The sequence below is a fragment of the Mirounga leonina genome, unplaced genomic scaffold (assembly GCF_011800145.1).
Source record: "Mirounga leonina isolate KUSES-001 unplaced genomic scaffold, KU_Mleo_1.0 Mir_165, whole genome shotgun sequence".
Lineage (NCBI taxonomy): Eukaryota > Metazoa > Chordata > Mammalia > Carnivora > Phocidae > Mirounga > Mirounga leonina.
In genome coordinates this window covers 12,952,499-12,973,248 of record NW_023270415.1, presented here as the reverse complement: position 1 = coordinate 12,973,248, position 20,750 = coordinate 12,952,499, and the positions used below count along the sequence as shown (strand labels likewise).

General features: G+C 37.6%; 1 protein-coding gene across 7 annotated transcripts in view; it reads right to left on the bottom strand.

The window, feature by feature from the left end:
- The window catches only part of CHD7 (chromodomain helicase DNA binding protein 7), a 187,654-nt gene that overhangs the window by 37,752 nt on the left and 129,152 nt on the right, over positions 1-20,750 (bottom strand). For all 7 annotated transcript variants that reach the window (XM_035011215.1, XM_035011216.1, XM_035011218.1 and 4 more), the window contains 8 exons: positions 20,146-20,201; positions 13,369-13,483; positions 10,079-10,162; positions 8,336-8,473; positions 8,118-8,239; positions 7,511-7,754; positions 6,008-6,184; positions 750-893 (listed from right to left, as the gene is read on the bottom strand). In XM_035011215.1, coding sequence (XP_034867106.1) covers positions 750-893; positions 6,008-6,184; positions 7,511-7,754; positions 8,118-8,239; positions 8,336-8,473; positions 10,079-10,162; positions 13,369-13,483; positions 20,146-20,201 — 1,080 coding nt within the window. The remainder of the gene's footprint in view (positions 1-749; positions 894-6,007; positions 6,185-7,510; positions 7,755-8,117; positions 8,240-8,335; positions 8,474-10,078; positions 10,163-13,368; positions 13,484-20,145; positions 20,202-20,750) is intronic.

The window sequence follows — 20,750 nt, the reverse complement described above, 5'->3', positions numbered from 1 at the left end:
ATATCTCCATATCCGTGTCAAAAACAGTATAATAATAAATACCCACATAACTCTTAGGATGTGTAAAATAACTGCTTTTCATACACAATACCTCATTTATTTCTCAAAGAAATCCTGTGGAGTAGTTTAAGTGAATATATGTAGACTCAGAAAACTAAGCAATGTGACCGAGTATACACAGCTAAGAAATAAGACTAGGATCCCAAAACTCTAGGAGGAAAATAACTATAAGTTCCCATGGTTTCTGACACTGTGCTCAAAAAGTATACACAGCAGGGACGCCTGGGTGGCTCAGATGGTTTGGCATCTGCCTTCGGCTCAGGTCATGATCCCAGGGTCCTGGGGTCGAGCCCCGCATCGGGCTCCCTGCTCAGCGGGGAGCCTGCTTCTCCCTCTCCCTCTGCTGCTCTCTCTCTCAAATAAAATCTTAAAAAAAAAAAAAAAAAAAGTATACAAAGCAAAATCACGGACTGAACAGCATGGCAGTGTCCAGAAATTACATGAAAAGGTAAGTAACCTCTCCCAACAAATCTCAACAGCCCATCATGAGGGCAAACAGACAAACAAGAAAACCTCCATAATGAAGACTCAGAATGCCCAAGGAAAGGAGATATAAAGCTCACTTAACTACTAGGTGAGAAAAAAATGATATAATTTACATTTTTAAACAGCTAAATAGTAGTGCTTTGCCATTTCATGGGTTAATCTTCAATTATATGACTAAAGTGCAAAGTAGACGTGGTAAGTACCTGTTCTTCAGTTTTCAGATCACCAAATTCTTGCATAAACGTGGTTTCTGAAGGGAAGCGACTTGGTTCCAAGAAATGAAGCAAGCTGAAGAGCTCTTCCACAGTGTTCTGTAGTGGGGTCCCTGTCAGCAGCACTTTGTGTTCCTATAGGAACACAAGGAAAGCAACTGAGCAAATCGCAACAAAAACAGTTTCCTAAAATGAAAGCCTCTCTCCTCGGGCACCTGGGTGGCTCAGGCGGTCAAGTGTCCAACTCTTGGTTTCGGCTCGGGGTGTGATCTCAGGTGTGGGATCGGGCCCCAGATGGGCTCTGTGATTAGGGTGGAGTCTGCTTGAGAGTCTCTCCCTCTCCTTCCCTCTCTGCCCCGGGGGTGCGAGTGCCTGCGCACGTGCTCTCGCTCTCAAATAAATCTTTAAAGATAAATAAATAAAACCAAAACCTCTCTCTAGATATCCATTTTCCTACATCTCATTAATGCTAACTCAGCGTCCACTATAACGTAAAGGTAGAGGGCACAGAGGCAGAGGCACAAGACATGGACCCTGCTTCAGACAGATACGTGGTGCAGGCCCTCTAGAACGCGGCAGACCCCGTAAACATGTCATGCCATTTCATTTCTTCCTGGGATAAAGGTCAGCATTTTAGTGCTATGGCTTCGCAAGTCTCTTAAGTCCCAATACGTTTTTCTCCACCAGAGTTTTTTTCCTAAAATCCCTAGACTCAGAGAGAGCTCACATGCTTCTTTCTGTTCTCTACATCAACAGCATTCTCTTCTCCCCATCTGCTTCCTGCATGACTCACTTTAGAGACAAAAGAAGGTCTTCTACATGCAACAGTATATGAAAAACTATTTTGTTCTGCAAAAATTTTAAACTAGCGAAGAGGTCAGCTTGGTTTTAAATACCACAATCACTTTTTCTTTTCTTTTTTTTTTAAAGCAGATGCTATTTCTAACGTTGTTTCTTTGAACCAAGTTAGGTTATTTCTTTAAAATAATTCTTCCTGTTTATGAGCTCTTTCTCCAGCTTTCCTTATGCATCTATACCCTTGTCTTTGTATTTTATATATCCAACACAGAGGAGCTATTTCTCAGTGACCAGTTTTAACTATGGTGAGTTTATTAATCTTAAGGGTCTTATTACTTAATATTTTGTTTGGCCATTTGATACATAGTACAGCGAATAAAACTATTTCAGAAAGTGATCCAAGTGCTCGCTTCGGCAGCACATATACTAAAATTGTGAACGATACAGAGAAGAGTCCCGCATCGGGCTCCCTGCTCGGCAGGGAGTCTGCTTCTCCCTCTGACCCTCCTCCCTCTCATGCTCTCTCTCATTCTCTCTCTCTCAAATAAATAAATAAAATCTTTAAAAAAAAGAAAGTGATCCAAAAAAAAAAAAAAAAAGAAGAAAGTGATCCTACTTTCTAGTAGGTTCAAATTATTCTGACTTAACGTGAAATCTGACAAGATTTGGTTGCCAAGGAGAGAGTATATGCTCAGTAAATACTAGATAAACGATGTTAACTAGGGTAAGGACATGTTAATTTTTGTAATATCCATCATGTCTTATATGCCAATGAAGCTCTTTGAAAGTAAGCTAAAGCAGTTCAGTTTGCTTTTCTTTCTTCTTCTTTTTTTTTTTTAATAAAGAGTTTTCTTTTTTTTTTTTTTTAAAGATTTTATTTATTTATTCATGAGAGACAGAGAGAGAGAGAGAGAGAGAGGCAGAGGGAGAAGCAGGCTTCCAAGGAGCAGGGAGCCCGATGTGGGACTCGATCCCAGGACCCTGGGATCATGACTTGAGCCGAAGGCAGACACTTAACCATCTGAGCCACCCAGGCGCCCGCTTTTCTTTCTTCTTTTCTCCCTTTTGAATAAAGGTGTCTCTCAGGAATATACACAGACCACCATCATCCTCAGACTCATTAACTTCATAAAGAGTAAGGAGTTTGCAAATCAGTTCAAGATTTTCTAATATAGGGGTGCCTGGGTGGCTCAGTCAGTTAAGCATCTGACTCTTGATTTAAGCTCAGGTCATGATCTTAGTGGTGTGAGATCAAGGCCTGCGTCGGTTTCCATGCTGGGTGTGGAGTCTGCTTGAGATTTCTTCCTCTCCCTCTCCCTCTGCCCCTCCCTCCTCCATCTCTCTCTCTCTCTCAAAAAAAAAAAAGAAAGAAAGAAAGAAAGAAAGAAAAGAAAAGAAAAAAATAGATACTCTAATATATAACCATATTGGTGGGTAACATGGGCCACAGTCCCTGACATACTTCAGTTCTGAATTACCTTATCCAAGAATTTTTTAAAACTGTCACAGACTCAGGAAAGAGCTATACTCCCAATTTTCTCCTATCCCTTATGATTGAGCTAAATCCTTAACCTCTAAACAAATACTTCAGAAAAAGCCTTTTAACTTACTCATTTCAAAATAAACATATTTGAAAAAAGGAAAGGGGCTCCTTTTTTTTTTTTAATTGAACACGGGGCTTAAACCCACAATTCTGAGACTAAGACCTGAGCAGAGATCAACTGAACCACCCAGGCGCCCTGAGAGGGACTCCTTTTTTATGCTGCTTTCCCTTAAGGGCTGTTTAAAGCCAGTTATCCCAAACGGTTATACACATGACATTTTTAAAAGGTTACATATGAGTAGTGGAATAAAACCAAGTTTCCATTTGAAAGTAACTGTGAAATAACATGTGATTAATACAGAGTGTCACAGAACGTCATGTAAGAGACGTTACATGCTAGCAGGCTTATCACCTCCAAGCCCAAATATGCTTTTGGTTTGAAAACATTACCATTCTTTTTAGCTCTGCTGGAGTGATGACCATTTAATTTTATTTCAGCAGACTCTTTAATTTGTGTGAGGCCTCCTGACAATGAAAGATGAGATGACAGAATCAACGAGAACTACTACCACCTCCAGAGAATCCCCTCCTTGTCACCGAGGGACAAGGAGATGGCTTTGCTTTCCAGAGCTCCCGCAGAGGATGGTGAAGACCATAAATGTCCCTCTACAAATCATCTTCACAAGCATTTCCTTTGTGATGGGAGAGCTGAAGACATTCATTGGCCCTCTCTTTCTGAGAATGCACTTAGAACATGATCCTCATCAAGTGCACCTTCATCCTGAGTCTAGTGCAAGCAACAGCAGTTCCCTCTGACCTGCTCTGTAGCCAGATAAACTCGTTATTTTCACTGTGACTTATTCCAGAAAAGAAGAATAAAAAATGGCCAGTGTATAAGTTCTCATGGTATTTACTGTAAGTAAGGATTTAAAGGTCAACCAAGGAGTTGTTCAGAACTAGACAAATACAATTGCATTCTAATTCTAAACAACAGTACTGTGTTTCACCTTGAAAACATCGTTCTAAGAAAAATTCTTGATTGTCAGAAAAACAATTATTTTGTTCATGTGCTTATCAGAGTTTCCCAGTGGGTGAGCCAAGAATGAGTTACAGGTACGCAAGTCCTCGATGCAGCCGGCAAGGGTTGAGAGTCAGACCCCAGGGCTGGTCACCTGTGGCAGTGGGCAGCATTCTCGGCTTGCCCCACCATGACATGCTGTAATGGTACACACAGAATATTACCACTTTCTGGATGTGCCATTATGTGAAAAAAGGTTAGGGAACACTGAAGTATGTAACAAAAATTATCTGGATAAGAGATTCTAATCCATTAATGAACTGTTACTACAAACAACAGAAAACTGTTTCAAGTCTCCCAATGACAATTAGACCATATGATGTTGACAGCATTTAACTCAACTGCATGCACCAATGGAGGACTGTTTTGCAGTAAGAATCGACTGCCTGGGAGCACATAAACTAATAATAGGAAACAACTTAGATAAACTCAGGTGGCTATTTAAGCCTTCAGAAAATGGTACTCTGTCTTTTCTGTGGACCACTGTAAAGATGGGTCCCTACTCGGAAGATGGAGTTAGGTATTTCATGAACACTCACATTTGCCTGCAAATGTAATGCCCAAGTGCTGCCTGGAGAGACCAAATACAGTCCAGGAGTTTCTCTTTTCCATGTGCTCGCCTATGTCTTCACGGCTGGTCACTGTTTATAAGTGTTCTCCTTTCTTTTGTGGATTGGTCACCAAATAATATAAACTGATTTGAGAAAGGTCTTAGGATGGGAAATCCCATCCTTAATAGAATAATTCAGTCAGACTTTTTCCCTTTAAACAAAGCTAGATTTTGTTTGTTTTTAATTAAAAGAATCACTGGCTAATGAATAAAAGAAATTGCTCCAAAGAACCAGCTGCAACAAAAAGCTTTTAAGTGTTCTTTTTGGTAGTCCCAGTCTTCATTAACAAAATTTATAGCCATGAATGTATAGAATGTTCTCCCCATCTCAAACTCTCAATTAACAAGAGATCAAAATAATCTACTGAAGTCAACATCAAAGAGATTTTAAAAATCTTTTGCACTTTTTAGAAACTCAGCAAAACATCCAATGTTACTGAATGACAGTAACATTGCTTTTAAAATGTACATTAAAAATGAAAACAAGTGATCAAAACCCACCTTGCAAACTACAGAGAACAAAGAAGTCTGAGGATGACTGAAGTCATGTAATAATTTCTGCTAGGAAACCAAACACACAGAAGCATGGAACAGAAAATCAATCAAATCCTACCACCTCTATCTTATCCCGTAACACTCCTACTGAAAACAATCTAGAAAAATCTAACCAGAAAAACCTGACCACCTCTTAGGAAGCAGGGAGAGTATGGGGTAAGTGTGGTGTAAAACTCCAGATCAAATTCAAGGTCTTGTAATGCCCCAAACTTCTAAGTGTCTGTGTGAACTTGACCAATTCCAGGTATTAAATCCATATAAAGAACTTGCATCTACAAGTTCTACTGGATCCAATGTGCCAAAACCATTGAGCCCTGGAATATAACTTCATTATCATCACCGGGACAATGCCTGGCCCACCAAGGTTATGAAATGGCAGTATTTATAAACAAAAGGGAAAAGCAAATATCTGAAACTCATTTCAGTGAAAATATCCTGACTTATACCCTACTGTAACACAATCATGCAAAGAAACCAGCCAACAATATAAGGATCGAGAAGGGCAGCAACTTTTGAGTAACTAAAAGCTCAGGAGGACCTATCACCTTATTTGACAGGCTTTAAAAACAGCCTACACAGGTATCAGTCACATTCAGAGCAGCGGGAACACTGAGTCAGTAACGATTCTGTTCAGGTTCAATGGAATCATCAATATGATCACTGACCAAGTCCATCATCTTGAGCCCCTCCAGCAGCTTGCAGTTCCTATTCTTCAGCCTGTGGGCTTCATCAATGACTACACAGCGCCATGGAATATTCCGCAGCTCAGGACAATCCGTCAAAATCATCTCAAATGTAGTGATGATGGCATGAAACTTATAGGACCCTTTTATCACTCGACCCTATGAGAACAGTTCTAAATTATTATTTAGCATTAGAGATTACATTAACTTTGATTAATAAATAGCATAAAACAGATGTATTTATCTTTCAGGGACATCTTTATTTTAGGTAACACTTGTATTTTGTTTTCCAGGTGTTTTGCAGGGAAGCTTTAAAACCCTTTTCCTTTTTAAAGAAATCTGAAAATCGTTAGTAAAATTTCCTATCCAATTTCCCTACAGATCATATGTAGTAAAGTGCCACTAAGTGTGGTCATCCTAGTTACATCCTACAGACCCCAAAAAGGTGAAAAGCCAAGGGGATTATGTACTAAGGTAGCTTTTAAAAACTTTTTTACTGTTTAAAACCTTTTACTTTTTTTTTTTTTAACCTTTGTTAACTTATTTTTTACTACTGAAGTGGCTAAATGAAAAAAAACATTCGCTTAGGGTAGAACTTATAACCATCTCTCAAATCTAGAGATAAACACCAAAATAGATTTCAGTATTTTTCTCCTTGAAGTATTTAATTGCAGATTTTATACTTAAAGCAAACCTATAAAACAAAACTCTGTCCTATTTCCAGTAATAGGACTTCTCCTTACCACCTTATATAAGCTTAAAACTATTTTAGCAGATACTATTCTTGTCATTTATAATGCTTCACTGTCAGTATCATAGAATAACTGTATACAGGTAAGAAGCATAAGTAAAAAATTATACCAAGTGGGGCGCCTGGGTGGTTCAGTTGGTTAAGCCACTGCCTTCGGCTCAGGTCATGATCCTGGAGTCCCAGGATCAAGTCCCGCATCGGGCTCCCTGCTCAGCAGGGAGCCTGCTTTGCCCTCTGACCCTCCCCCCTCTCATGCTCTCTCTCTCTCATTCTCTCAAATAAATAAATAAAATCTTTAAAAAAAAAAAAATTATACCAAGTGCTACTAAGAGTCAGAGCAGAAGTTATTCCCTTTGGGTGTATTTCAGTCAACATGAAATGCCTAATAATTTTTACTTCCACTTACATTTAATAACACCATTTTCTGTTTAGCTTTTTCTTAGGCTTGCAAAATAAAACCAATTAGCATATCAAAACATTAAATGATTTTCCACAGTCACCCAAGGTGAAAATATTTCATTTATTCTTATCAGATAATCAGAACCACCAAAGCTGTAAAAATTAGCTGTATTTATAAGATGCGAAAATATAACACAATTGGGTAAGAAATCTAAAGCAAATTTCTCAATTTTGTAAAACCTAGACCTTCCCCCAAAATGTCTGAGACCATTTTAATATCCAGTGCCTTAAAACGTACATAATAGGAATAAAGAATACCACCTGTGACATTTTACCTGGGGATCTTTGAAGTACATTTCATACAACTGAATGGTCCGACGACTAGCTTGACTCCCATGATACACAACCACATTCAACTCTGTCCAGGTACGGAATTCCCTTTCCCAGTTGGGGATTGTGGACAATGGGGCAATTACTAAAAAAGGGCCATGGATTCCTTTCAAATATATCTCATAGAGAAATGTAATGGACTGGATAGTTTTTCCCAAACCCATTTCATCTGCTAAAATGCAGTTTCGCCTTTGGGAAGGAAATAAAACACAAAAAGTTTAATAAGTACAGATATTAGACGCTGCTTTCTTTTCACAAAACATATACTATTATAATCACAAATGCATATCTCAAATGTTCCCTTAGTTCAACAAAATACATTTTCAAACAAAATTCTCTAAGGCATAAAAATTATTTCTACCTATGTCTTATCAATATCTCTGTATTAATGTTTGTTGGATAAATATTAAGCATACTTCCAATCCTGGCTGTTTTTCATAATTCTTATTAGAGATTAAAGTGTGACATTATTTGATTAATATTTTCAATGACTACAAAGGAAAACAGCTATAGGCCTTCTTAAAAGTGAAGAAAAACATGCTTTTTACATACATGTTGTACCAATTGAAAAGTAGCCAGTTTACTCCCTCCAACTGGTATTCCCTGAGTTTGTTATTGTTTTTGTACTCCCTGGAACTCTCCGATTTCTTCCAATCATCAGCAGGAGGTCGCTCCTGTTTCAAATATAGTAAATCCCATTAGTGGTTTCTCCAAGACCACACCACTCTGCTATTTTCAAATTAAATCCTTCACCATTAGCCAAGTCTTACCACACGCTCTGTTTCTGGCTCCCTGGACATTAGTTTCTCAAACTCTTCGATCTTCGCTTGATCTATGTCCTGCTTTAGCTCCCACGTGCTGTCTTCGTAAGGCAGGGAGCACCACTTCACCAGATAGTGAGTCACAGGCTGGGCCAGGTTTAAATAAATTAGAATTGGATTCATTTGACCGAAATACACACACACACACACACACACACGTACATTACTTATTGAGAGACACGACCCCAGCAACAGTAAGAATGAGTTGGTAGAACTTTATTTAAAACTACAACCATTACACAGTCATCCCTAGTTAACAGTTATCAAGCACAAACTAGAAATAATATTACTGGGTATCATCAGAACAAGCTAATTTTTATCAAATTCACTGCTATGTTCAAGCCAAAAAATATAAAGAAATGGCTTGTAAATAACACAGCTGAATTTAAGCCTTATTCTTATCTGTGCAAATCATTTAACGGGTGTCTGATTCAGACTCACATGGTAAATCATCATAGTATATTTACATTATTGGCTAGTTTCTTAAAGAATGAGAAACAAGCTTGAATTTATTAGTATCTCTGCCTTTTTCTTAAAGAGAGAGGTATTGTTTGTATCCAATCCCTTTAAAATAAAGTGTTTGAGGGGCACCTGGCTGGCTCAGTCAGAAGAGCATGCGACCCTTAATCTTGAGGTCGTAAATTTGGGCCCCACATTGGGTGTAGAGATTACTTAATTAAAACTTTAAAAAAATAAATAAATAAAAAATATAGTGTTTGAGCTCTCATAGATTGGAGAACAAAATATGTTGAGTAATGCAGATCAACAGGATTTCCTTTGTCTTTCTTCTAGAAAATACTTGGGTGGTCAACCTTCACTTCAAGACTAAAGTACACCTGGTTGTGATGTTAAAAACACCCACTGTGCTACATAAATATGCAATAAAACAATTTTCTTTTAAGTACAGCTAAGTAAAGCTAGAAAAGTAAACATCACGTTACAGACACAGCCCTTGAAACATCATGGACCTCATGATACAGAGTTTGGGGGAAAAAAATGGGAGTTCACTGCAGACTCTCACTAGATAAGCAAGATCTAAACATTTTATATAAAATTTAATTTACACAAAGAAGCCAAGAATGACAGAACTCATGGTGGGTGCATATATCATTCCTGAGACAATATGCTCAGGAAGGCACCAGACTTGTCTTCACCCCTACTGCCCTAATCAACCGTCCTTTACGACCTCACAGAGTTCTGCAAAGCAACCTGAGAAATGCCAAGATCTCATAAAGAGAATTATTTTACATTGTCCTCTGGGCACTACATTAAATGAGGTCCATCAACTTCACTAAGGATGTACAATGTTAAGTAACATTAAATTCCATTCTGCTACAAGAGCACTCTTAATTATGTATGGGAAATTTGTGCTTCATACTGGGTTTATACCAAACTGTATTGCATTCTTCTTTATTGATCATATTCTGAAATCGTGTAAAATGCCAATGTATTTGTTTCATATTGAAAATTGATTTCTTTTAAAAAGCTCACACACTAAACAAAGAACACACTGAGTGCTCTTATTAGGTCATAAAACTAACAGTCAGTCAAAAGCTTCAGTTAAATTTAGACCAACTGTGTCACCATCCAGGGCTCTGACCAGGACCAGATCTAGGATTCCATAATCATTCTCTGTAAACACACTTAAACCGTCTGAGTCACTGCCCCCTAATACAAATGATCTTCTGTTACCTCTCCCCGTTCATCTGTGCTACGTGCAAAGTCCATTATCCGGTCAACCTCCACATAATCTGGATTAAAAAGCTCATCTTCAATCTGCACCAAAGGAAAACAAAGTTAAAATGTTTATTTAATTCCTAAGAGTAAACGTTATTTCACTTTTCACCAGGCAATAATATCTTGGGTCACAGCAAAATAAAATTTATATTTGGCAAATTCTATTATATTAATTGAAATGCTACAATTTAGCAAAATCATTCCCCATGAGGAAATCAGACTTCTCAGACTTTGTTAACTGGGTCTTTTAATTACTGTGTGAAACCTTTTTACTGTGAGAGAATGTTTAGGAATATTTTAAATGAAGTGTGAAATTACAATTCACTAATGAGCAATCCAAAAGGCTTATGGCATGCAATGCATTTAGTATTCTCGAAACTACAGCTTGCAGTAAAGACTCAGAGCCATGTACAGTAAGTGCTATCTCATAACTACTGGAGTTGTCTGAGGCCTTATAGCATCACTTACACAATGCTATTCCAAAGACAAAAACAATGAAACCAGTGAATTTCCTATTTTAGTGTGAATAGTTTAGGGTGTCTGGTCGTCTTCACTAATCAATATTAGTACCTCATTTGAATATGGTCTTACCGTTAATCTAAGCGTTCTAATGATTTATTTGTACTGAATATAGAGCAGCTGGCTAAAAATATTAAGGATGAAGAAATGAGGCTTAAATAATTGGGTTATTTACCCAATGTATTAACAATCTTTACAAAAGTAAAGTAATACTAACTTGCTTGCAAAGTTATCTCCTATAAGAGAACAGAATAACAGAAAATGGCTCAAAGAGAAATTATAGACTATGCCACACTTTAAAGAAGTCAGAGTCAGGCAAGTTAGAAAACAGAAGACACATTCTTATGTGTTCCTCGAGATGAATATATCAGTAACATAACTGCATTAAAAGGCTTCTGCAAGACATATTAGAAGTCACTTAGACACCGTTCATATCCTCTAAATTGCAGGCTGAAAAGATAAGCTGTTTGGTCACAGTCGGCTCAAGGATAGCAAACATTCTCTGGGCTACTGTGTCCATTTAAAACGTCTGGTTTGGGTCCTCTGAACTCTGAATAATGAAAAAAAATCAGAAATACAAAAATGTGTTTCAAATGCCTCGGGCCCTTACACAGCGTTGATTAGTAAGGCAAAAAATTCATTGAAAACATTCAGTTCATTTAAAATGTTAATGTATTAATGCACTGGCTTTGTCAAAAGCTTTAGGTTTAGGTACACAATATGTATGCATTATTCATATACAGCATGAACACTGAAAACTTTCCATAAACTAGGTTTTGATGATAAAAGCTCCTTTTAAGACCCCTTGTTCTTAAATGGCAGCTTTCACTGATGAATTAAAATCCTTAACCTTACTCCTAAACATTTCCATCCTTCTAGTGAGTAATCTGCGCCATCATGCATGTGATGCAATTTCCAGTTTAAACAAAGATTTTAGTTGCAGCGGACTTCTAAGGGCGCCTAAGGTGAAACAAAGAATGCAAAGCAGTCATAATTAAAAACCCCAAAGTAGCAGAACCATGGAACACCTGAAAGCAGGACCGTCTATGGAACAGGGCGTGTGTGTGTGTGTGTGTGTGTGTGTGTGTGTGTGTGTGTGTGAAAGAGAAAGAGAGGAAGGGAGTTGCTATCCTTTCGTGCTTGCCCTCAGAGCATCTTTTCGGACTGAAGTTTCCGCTACTTCCACTTGGGACAAAACTTAAGATTTCTAGTTGCCAAGTTACCACTCAAGATAATGTATGTCAATTGTGGTACAGGATATTCACATAGGTAGACCCAAATAGATAAGGCTACATAGCTAGGGCCAGGCACAAATCCCTAAATTGCATCTGACACTAGCAAACCGATTCCAAATAAATTTCATAAACAGAACCAGGACTTAAGGATGGGGGCAGGGGTGTTCCACTGCACTCTTGCCTTCTCCCTCCACTGATCCATGGAGAATAGGTCACCGGAACACATGATATCTCTTTCTAAAAGGAAGCTAATGATGTCAACTTGCCTAATGTCACCAACATTTAACTTCAGTTTCATTAAGAAGGGCACAAAAAATAGGATTTTATGGTATTTCTTAGGAACTGCCTACAAAAAAAAAAAATCACTTAAATATTCTCTGAGAGGTGAGTGAGTCACATGTGAACAATCCATTCCCCTCAGTGTTAATTACTGCACTGCAAAGAAGCTGAACCATCAGGAAAGGGGGTGATGCAGACATATATCCAATAAAACTACCACCACCCAATCACCCATCTAATACAAACTTTATAATCTGCCTGTTGGGAGCGTGGAAATCAGATTCCAGAAGAACACAGACTTGTCACCTGAGATTATAAGGATTTTATGACATAAAAATACTGAACACTCTTCCGTCCCCAGCCCACCCCATGTCCAAAAAGGGGAGGGGGTGTGAAGTAGGTTGTTAAACAGGTATTATTTTGCATCAAATTTCACACTTCTTTGCTGTTTACATTTCGTTAACTCCTTTATGGAAAGGAAAACTAATAAATCAGCAAGTTTAATCTTTCAGGTTTCTCTTTTATCTTCTTGAGGCTGTGAAATCAAACTGGTGAGCAAAAGTCCAGAGACCCCAGTAAGCAGTCTGCAAAAACATTTTTTAATGCAATCGAGTACCCTGGAGAACTTGGCACTTCTTTCAAAAAATTCAGATTTCCTTCCCTGCCCTAGGTATGGTTACCTTTCTATCATTGATAACTTAGAATAAAGGGAGACAGGCAAAGACATTATACCAACTTCCATACTACAGCACATCATTTGTAAAAATGAGCTTAGTAAACTCTGTAATCGGGCATTAACTTAAACAAAATAAATCCGCCACATTCTTTCCTTAATAGAAGTAACTTATATTCTAGAAACTGTATTTAATACTTACTGTAGAGTCTTTACCTCACTAAATTTTAATAGAACTTTTATAAACGGACTTTTTTCACCATCTGCTAACTGTACTTTCATTACAAGATTTTAATGATACCATCATATTTCCACATAATATCATAAGGACCAGTATCTTCTAGGCTAAGTAACAGGAAGAATGAGAAATTTCCTGTTTACAAATTTTTTTTTTTTAGCAATAACCAGTTACCAATATGCAAGTAACAGCACCAAATGAGGGAAACTAGTTTTTCTTAGTAATTTGCTAAACTAAAATTCAAAATTCAGAACACTTTAATAAGGTTACTACTTAAGAAAATTAACTGGGTATTTCATACCTCTGAAAGGAATTTGTTCTGGCCCTGCTTTGCCTTAAATCGTTTGATCTTTTGCTGAATTCTCTTATCTTTTTCCAGATCTTCTACAGATGCCCATTGACAATGAAGATAAGAGCTAAAAGAATAAAATAATATACTTGAAAAACATGTAGAAAATAATCTTTTATTATTCCCAAAAAATCAACTAAATAATGAACGAAATAAGCGGTTTACCTACTAATAGAGGCTGCTGATCAACATTCAATACAATTATTCATGTTTGAGAATAAGAAAAAAAATCAATAATTGTGCCTGAAATTTGTCTTCCGTCCTGAGCCTCCAGCTCTCCTATTTATCTCCCATTAAAAAAAGAAAAGGACCTACTAACAAGCTGTTTTCATAAGTGAATGGATTACACTTCAATAAAAAACAATTAGCACTACAGGGTGGCCTTAATTATGAATTTACATTTTCAGCCTTTTATCATTAATTGGGAAATAAAAGGTTTTCATCAAGTTAAGAGAATTCAGATTTAAACAGCAAAGGTAAACATAACTTAGTCCTTCTAGAGCAATCCGAGAGAAAAGAACCCTCACCTGCTCTCTGAACACCCATGACCCAACCAGCCCCTGGTCAGTTTCTGCCCTGCCAGCGTCATTCATCCAGGAGCTCTGAAATGATGTCTCTTGGACCCCCGTGAATTTGTCACTCTCTACTGTCTACCTGGTCCTCGCACTGAGCCAGTCCCCTCCTCTTCAGATTCACCATGCCTGCTCCGAGCACAGGTGTTCTCTCTAACCTCAACTTGAACACTCTCACCCTCCCTTTTACTTCCCTGAGACTCACAGGTATATAGTTAATATTTTACGGCAGCTTTGACATTCTTTGGTTTGCTATTTCAATACTCTTTTGTACCATCATTTTCTCCCTGTCCCAGATAGCCTGGACTGTCTCTTATTTCTCTTTCTGGTGATGACATTAAAAAGAAATGAGGTGCCTGAATATGTACCTATTTCAAAATCAAGGTACTACTACTCTTAGAAATTATGCAGCCATTCTAAAATCTGTCAAAAATGATTAATGACATGGGAAAGGCTTATGATATTAAGTGTCATATCATTTATATTTATGTAAAGTCTAATATGCAAAAGGTAGGACTGTTTTAGCCATACAACTGACTGACAGAGACAAGGACTTTAAATACGTATGCCTCGATAGGATAGGAATTGATATAAACCCTGTACACACATACACACAGAGAAAAAAGACTAGATGAAAATGCATCAATATGTGAATAATGATATTTTCTGGGTGGTAAGACTGCAAGTATTTTCTTTTCTACTTTCAAGTACTTTCCCAATTTCCAATAAGTAATATGCAATACTGTTACTGCATATTATCAAGAAACAAATATTATAAAAAATAACCTAGTCTAGTCTACTTATTGGATAGAAAAAAGCATGGGTGCAAGTCAACACTCTGTCTTTGCTGAGGTACACATGCCTTTAAAGCACCACCAGTGTGGCTGTGAAGTGGACAGAGGCATCAGTCTCACTCTTCCTCTTATAAACTGGGCTGGAATTTTTGGATACTGACTCTGCTTTCCTAAATGGAGAAAAACCACGGACTCTTCCACTAAGATCAGAAAGAAGGCAAGCATGCCCACTGCCTCCACTATTTTTTTTTTTTTTTAAAGATTTTATTTATTTGACAGAGTGAGAGCAGGAACACAAGCAGGGAGAGTGGAAGAGGGAGAAGCAGGCCTCCCGCGGAGCAGGGAGCCCGATGCCGGGCTCGATCCCAGGACCCTGGGATCATGACCCAAGCCAAAGGCAGATGCCTAACGACTGAGCCACCCAGGCACCCCCCACTGCTTCCACTATTATTCAATATTGTATTTGAAGCATTAGCCAATGCTATTAGACAAGAGAAAACAAGGGGAGCAATAATTGGAAAGTAAGAAGCAAAACTATCTCTATTTGCAAATGATATGATTGCATAACTGGAAAACCCTAGAGAGTCAATTAGAAAACTACTAATTCAAATAATAAAATGAAATAATTTAGCAATGTAGCAGGATATAAAATTAACATACAGAAGCCAATAGTTTCCATTTACACAAACAATAACCAGTTAGAAGATACAATGGTAGAGAAAACCTCTTTTATGTTATCAACAAGATTAAATGCTTAGCAATAAATTTAACAACAACAAAAAAAAGGTGTGAAATTTACATAAGGAAATATTTAAAACCCTTCTAACCATCTGAGCCACCCAGGCGCCCCTAAAACCCTTCTAAAAGACACAAAAATAGAGCTGGACCAACTAGAAAGACATCCTTATTTTTAGATAGCATGAGTCAACGTCATAAATCATGAATTTGTAAATGTAACACAATATACGTATAAATAAAATATAAACAAGCATTTTTATGGTGATGTACAGGTTAATACTGACTTATATATAAAAATAAACATGCAAACACTAAAAAGGAAAAGTTTTTAGGGGAAACTAGATATACCAGATATTAAAATACACTATAAAGCCTTTATAAGTAGAACAGTGTGCTACTGTCTCATGAATAGACAGGCAGACCAAAGGATTAAAATATGGTATAGGGGCACCTGGGTGGAGCACCCAATACTTGATTTTGGCTTAGGTCAGGATCTCAGGGTCATGAGATCAAGCCCAGTGCAGGTTGTCTCTCCCCCTCTGGCCCTCCCCCTGCTTTCTCTCTCTCTCTCTCTCTTAAAAAAAAAAAAAAAAAGGTACAAATATATTTCCAAATAAATACATAAATTTAGTACATGATAAGGGTTACATCTCAAATCACTGGGACAAAGATGGACTTTGTAAATAATGGTGCTAGAACAACAATATTTGGAAAAGTATAAAATCAGAACAACCAAATATTATTGTGTTTTATACCATACTGAAGAATAAACATTAAGTGGATTAAGCATCTGTATACAGAAAATGAGACCATGTAGGTTCTAGAGGAAAACATGGCAAATTCCTCTTTAACCTGGGGATAGGGAAAAGCTTTCTAGCTATGGCTCAAAAGCCATATCCAATAAGAGAAAGATTAATAAATCTAACAACATAAAAATTTCTTTAATTTACAGTGCAATAAAAATATAAAGTCAAAGGACAACTGAAACTGGGAAAGCATAATTGCAACATATAACACAGAAAAAGGACTAAAGAACAACAGAAAAATGGGCAGAAGACATGAACACACACCTGACAAAAGAAAATATAAAAATGGTCATTAAATTTATGAAAAGATGTTCTCATTCACAAATTAAAAAAAAAAAAAAACTAAAGCGAAATACAATTTCTCCCAAAAAATGAAACCACCATACTACGTTGGAAAGGTTGTAGGGAAAGAGGTGGTCTCTTACATTGTTGGTAGGAATGCAAAGGGCCATCCCCTTATGGAAGGGAATGTGGCAATACCTAACAGAACTACATATATATTCACCTTTGAATATACCAATCCCACTCCTAGGAATTCACCCTCAAATTGTGCCTCCAACAATTCGAAAATATATAGGCATGAGAATATATACTGTAGCACTGTCTGTAGCTATAAAATATCAGAAGCCATTTACATGCCCACATACATAAGAGACTGGTTGGATGAGCGATGATACAGCCATGCAGTGGAGTACTACACAGCAGTAACAAAGAATGAAGAAGACTTATGGATTGATACTAACTTCCAAATATAGTATTATTAAAAAGCAAAGTGCAAATGTGTACTGATAGTTGCTATTTTGTATGTAAGAAAGAAGAGGAAAATAATATATATTTTATATATATAAAATATTTTTATGTATATGTATTTACACACACACATGTATATACATATGTATGTTATCTGCATGTTCATGCCAAAAATTACAGAAAGGATAAATCTGGGATTAGTGACAAGGTAAGTAGGAATGGGGTGGAAGGGAAGGGAAAAGGACGTGCTCTTCATGAACTTGAAAAGAAGAAAATAAGATCAACAAGAATGGTGGGTAGTTGAGGCACCTGGGTGGCTCAGTTGGTTAAGGGTCTGACTTCGGCTCAGGTCATGATCTCAGGGTCCTAGAATTGAGCCCCATGTCTGGCTTCCTGCTCAGTGGGGAGTCTGCTTCTCCCTCTCACTCTGCCTCACCGCCTCACCCCACTGCTCGTGTTCTCTCTCTCAGATAAACATATAAAATCTTAAAAAGAAAAAAGAAGAATGGTGGGGTGCTAAAATGGAATATAAATACAGACAGGAACTGAAGACCAAACTGAGTATCAAATAAATAACATAACCACCCTGAAAGGGGGACAGGGGGAAGAGAAGAATAAACCCAAGAAAATTCTGAACCAAGTATTTAGCTTCTAAAAACCCTTTGGCTAAATACAAAAATTCTAAACACTGAATGAACTTTATAGTTGGTAGGCTTCTTTTCCACAAAAATATGGTCTAGTAAATTGGAAAACACTTCCTGTATATTCTAGGACTGACAAATAAGCAAACATATTAGGGATAATAAGAGCCAGGTTTCTCCTGGTTGAAGAAGGGAGTCATTACTATTGGAAGGAGAAAGGACTGAATGAGCCCTGTGGCGCTGCTGAAATAAAACCAAAACTACTGCTATAAAGGCATTGATTCTCATCGCTGTTAGTTAAGTAGATAGGTAGGTACACAGAGGTATGTATGTGTAATAAACGTGTGTACATGTAACATGTATCGTGCACACGTGCATGCACATGCACAGACATATGCAGGGGGCCCACCTAGCCCTCTCCATTGAGAGGCCCCAGAAGCGCGGACTCCCCTGCAGCAATGAGCACACCTAGTACTCAACTCGTGGTTTCTAAATGCCATTCTCCAGTAGAAACAACCAAGGCTCTTTGGAGAAATAACCTAGTCCAGGACTTAAACAGGGAAATTACAAGATGAGTCTGGAATATCCTCTGGTGTCAGAAAGTAAGGAAGTGCTCAAAGAAGCATGGGGACAAAGCAAAGGGAGACAGGATCCAACCTGAAGGGGTTCCCACCGGCCAAATCTGGGATAATGTGAGCAAAGTAAATACTGATATGATAATAAAGAATTATGGCCCACTGAATAAAATAGGACTCTGCAAGTCTACACAGCCACAAAGAAGCAAATTTAGGTCAAATTCTCCCTTACGGCGGAAACCCAAATAATACATTTAGAATGGGTGATGGAATAAGTAAATCCTCACTTAGCAACTATCATCACATTTAACAGTCTCAAAAATATCTTTCCAGAAGATACTTCTTTAATTATAAAAAGGACAACAGGAATTCTTTATACCATTTTGCAATTTTTCTGTAAATCTGAAATTATGTCAAAATAAAAGGTTAACAGAAACTGTTAATTTTATGAAAATTTTAATTTCCCTTAGAACTCAATAATATCAGACAGAAAAGCTCTTTTTTTAGAACTGTTTGCCTCATCTCACATGACCGCCGAAGGATGACTGGTGTCCCCTGGCCTGGGAGGGCAGTACCTAGTCACGAATGAATCAAGCACCTCAAGCCCCACTTCCACATGCTGATTTGGATGGATGCCTAACTCATGATGCCATTTTGTGGGAATCAATACTTGAACTTCTTTGCTCTATGTCTGATTTGATAAATCTACCAGAGAACTCTCTCTGGCTTACTTAGTTATCTCTTCCTCACCGATCCTGACACTTCCCTCAAATGACTATATATGAAATCATGTCATATGTATAATTTCCACATGTGTACAACTCATCGTGCTCTAAGTATAAAATGATGACAACACCCACCTAATACAGACCAAGCATTTTTTATCACTGTATTCTGTATTTCACTGAACTTCCACAATAACACTGACAAGAGACTTTTTCATCTTTTCACTTGGTAAGGGTCTTGCTCACAAAACTTCACAACTATATTAGTTTATTAACACAGTGCCAGTTGCAACAAAGGACAATGACAGAAATCATGGGCCTGATGCTTTCATCTTCTAAGAGTAGGGTAAATTTTCTTAGGCTGTTTTGACAGCAGCTCCCAGAAGCCTCCCTTTAAACTCAAGAACCTATTAAATATGGTACTTGAGCTCCTTGCCTTGAACATTTTTAATTTAATTTTTACATCATCCATGAAGATTTTTGTCCTTGTTCTGTGATTGTTGCTTAGACTAGAAAAAGGCCACAAACTTCTTTAGCAGGATGACTACTGATCCTCACAACTATGCTGCCTCGTCAAAATGTGTCTGGTCCTACATCTACAATAAAGAACAATAACTCACTGTGTTCTTCAATTCAGTTTTCTAAAAGTTATACAATTCAAATTTACCAATCAAAAACAGACAAACAAAATCACAGCTGAGCGCATTTCAAAATGTGAATGATGTCACGGTTTTCTAGAGCCTTCGCCTGATAGTAGAGATCTCATCTCAAGCGGAGGAGGGAGAGAGGCCTCAGAGAGTAAACTTCACTCTCAGAGGACAGGCAAATACTACTTCACTCACTTTTCTATTATTGTATGAGGTTTTATCCCTTCTAAAAAGAATTTCTTGGTTATACATGAAAGCTAGTCAACTTTTATACCAATTACTCATTTTCCAGGAAAATTAAATTCATGAAATTTCAAAGGCAAAAAAGTTAGCAGGCAATGGCCTCCAAAGCACTAAATAAACCATACCAAAATTTCCCAATTCCCCCTTATTTTTTCATTTTTCCAATTACTTTTTAAATCCTTATTTAGGATTTAATCGGGGATCCCGATTAAAAGAAAAAAAATCACTGTTTACTTACAAGTTTTTGTATTTCACATAGAATTCCTCAACTTCTACCTCCTCTCCAGAGTCCTTCTGCAACAAAAGAAAATTTCAGGCACATGCTTAAAACCAACTACTAGAATATTCCAAAAGTAATTATTTACTCCCATAGGAACACAAAACAGGAATGACAAAGGCAGTGCTGGACGTTCTTGTTAAGGACGAGCACGTTGTGACTGGTAGGAGGCCAGGGAGATGAAGACTAACACGCTTAGGCCCATGCATGCTACTCGATGTGCTACAGCTTCTAAGACATGAATCATTTTAACTCCTCCCTAACCACATGCAGCTTCATTCACAACAACCTGACCCCAAATTTGGCTCTCTGCCAAACCCACAGTGTTAAGGAGACGCCAAGTGTACCATTTTCTCAGGCAGCAGCCAATTAGCAACTGCTCTCCTGAATGCCATATGTATTATTTTTGGCTGCCTCGTGGCAACTTTACATTGTGGGTTTTGTAATGTTTTAAAATATTTAAAAGACATTTATTCCTCCATATAGTTAATAACTCTAAACAAGAAACCATATAAAACTAAACCTTGTTCTTATGCTGTAATATCAGTGCATCACAATTCACAGTT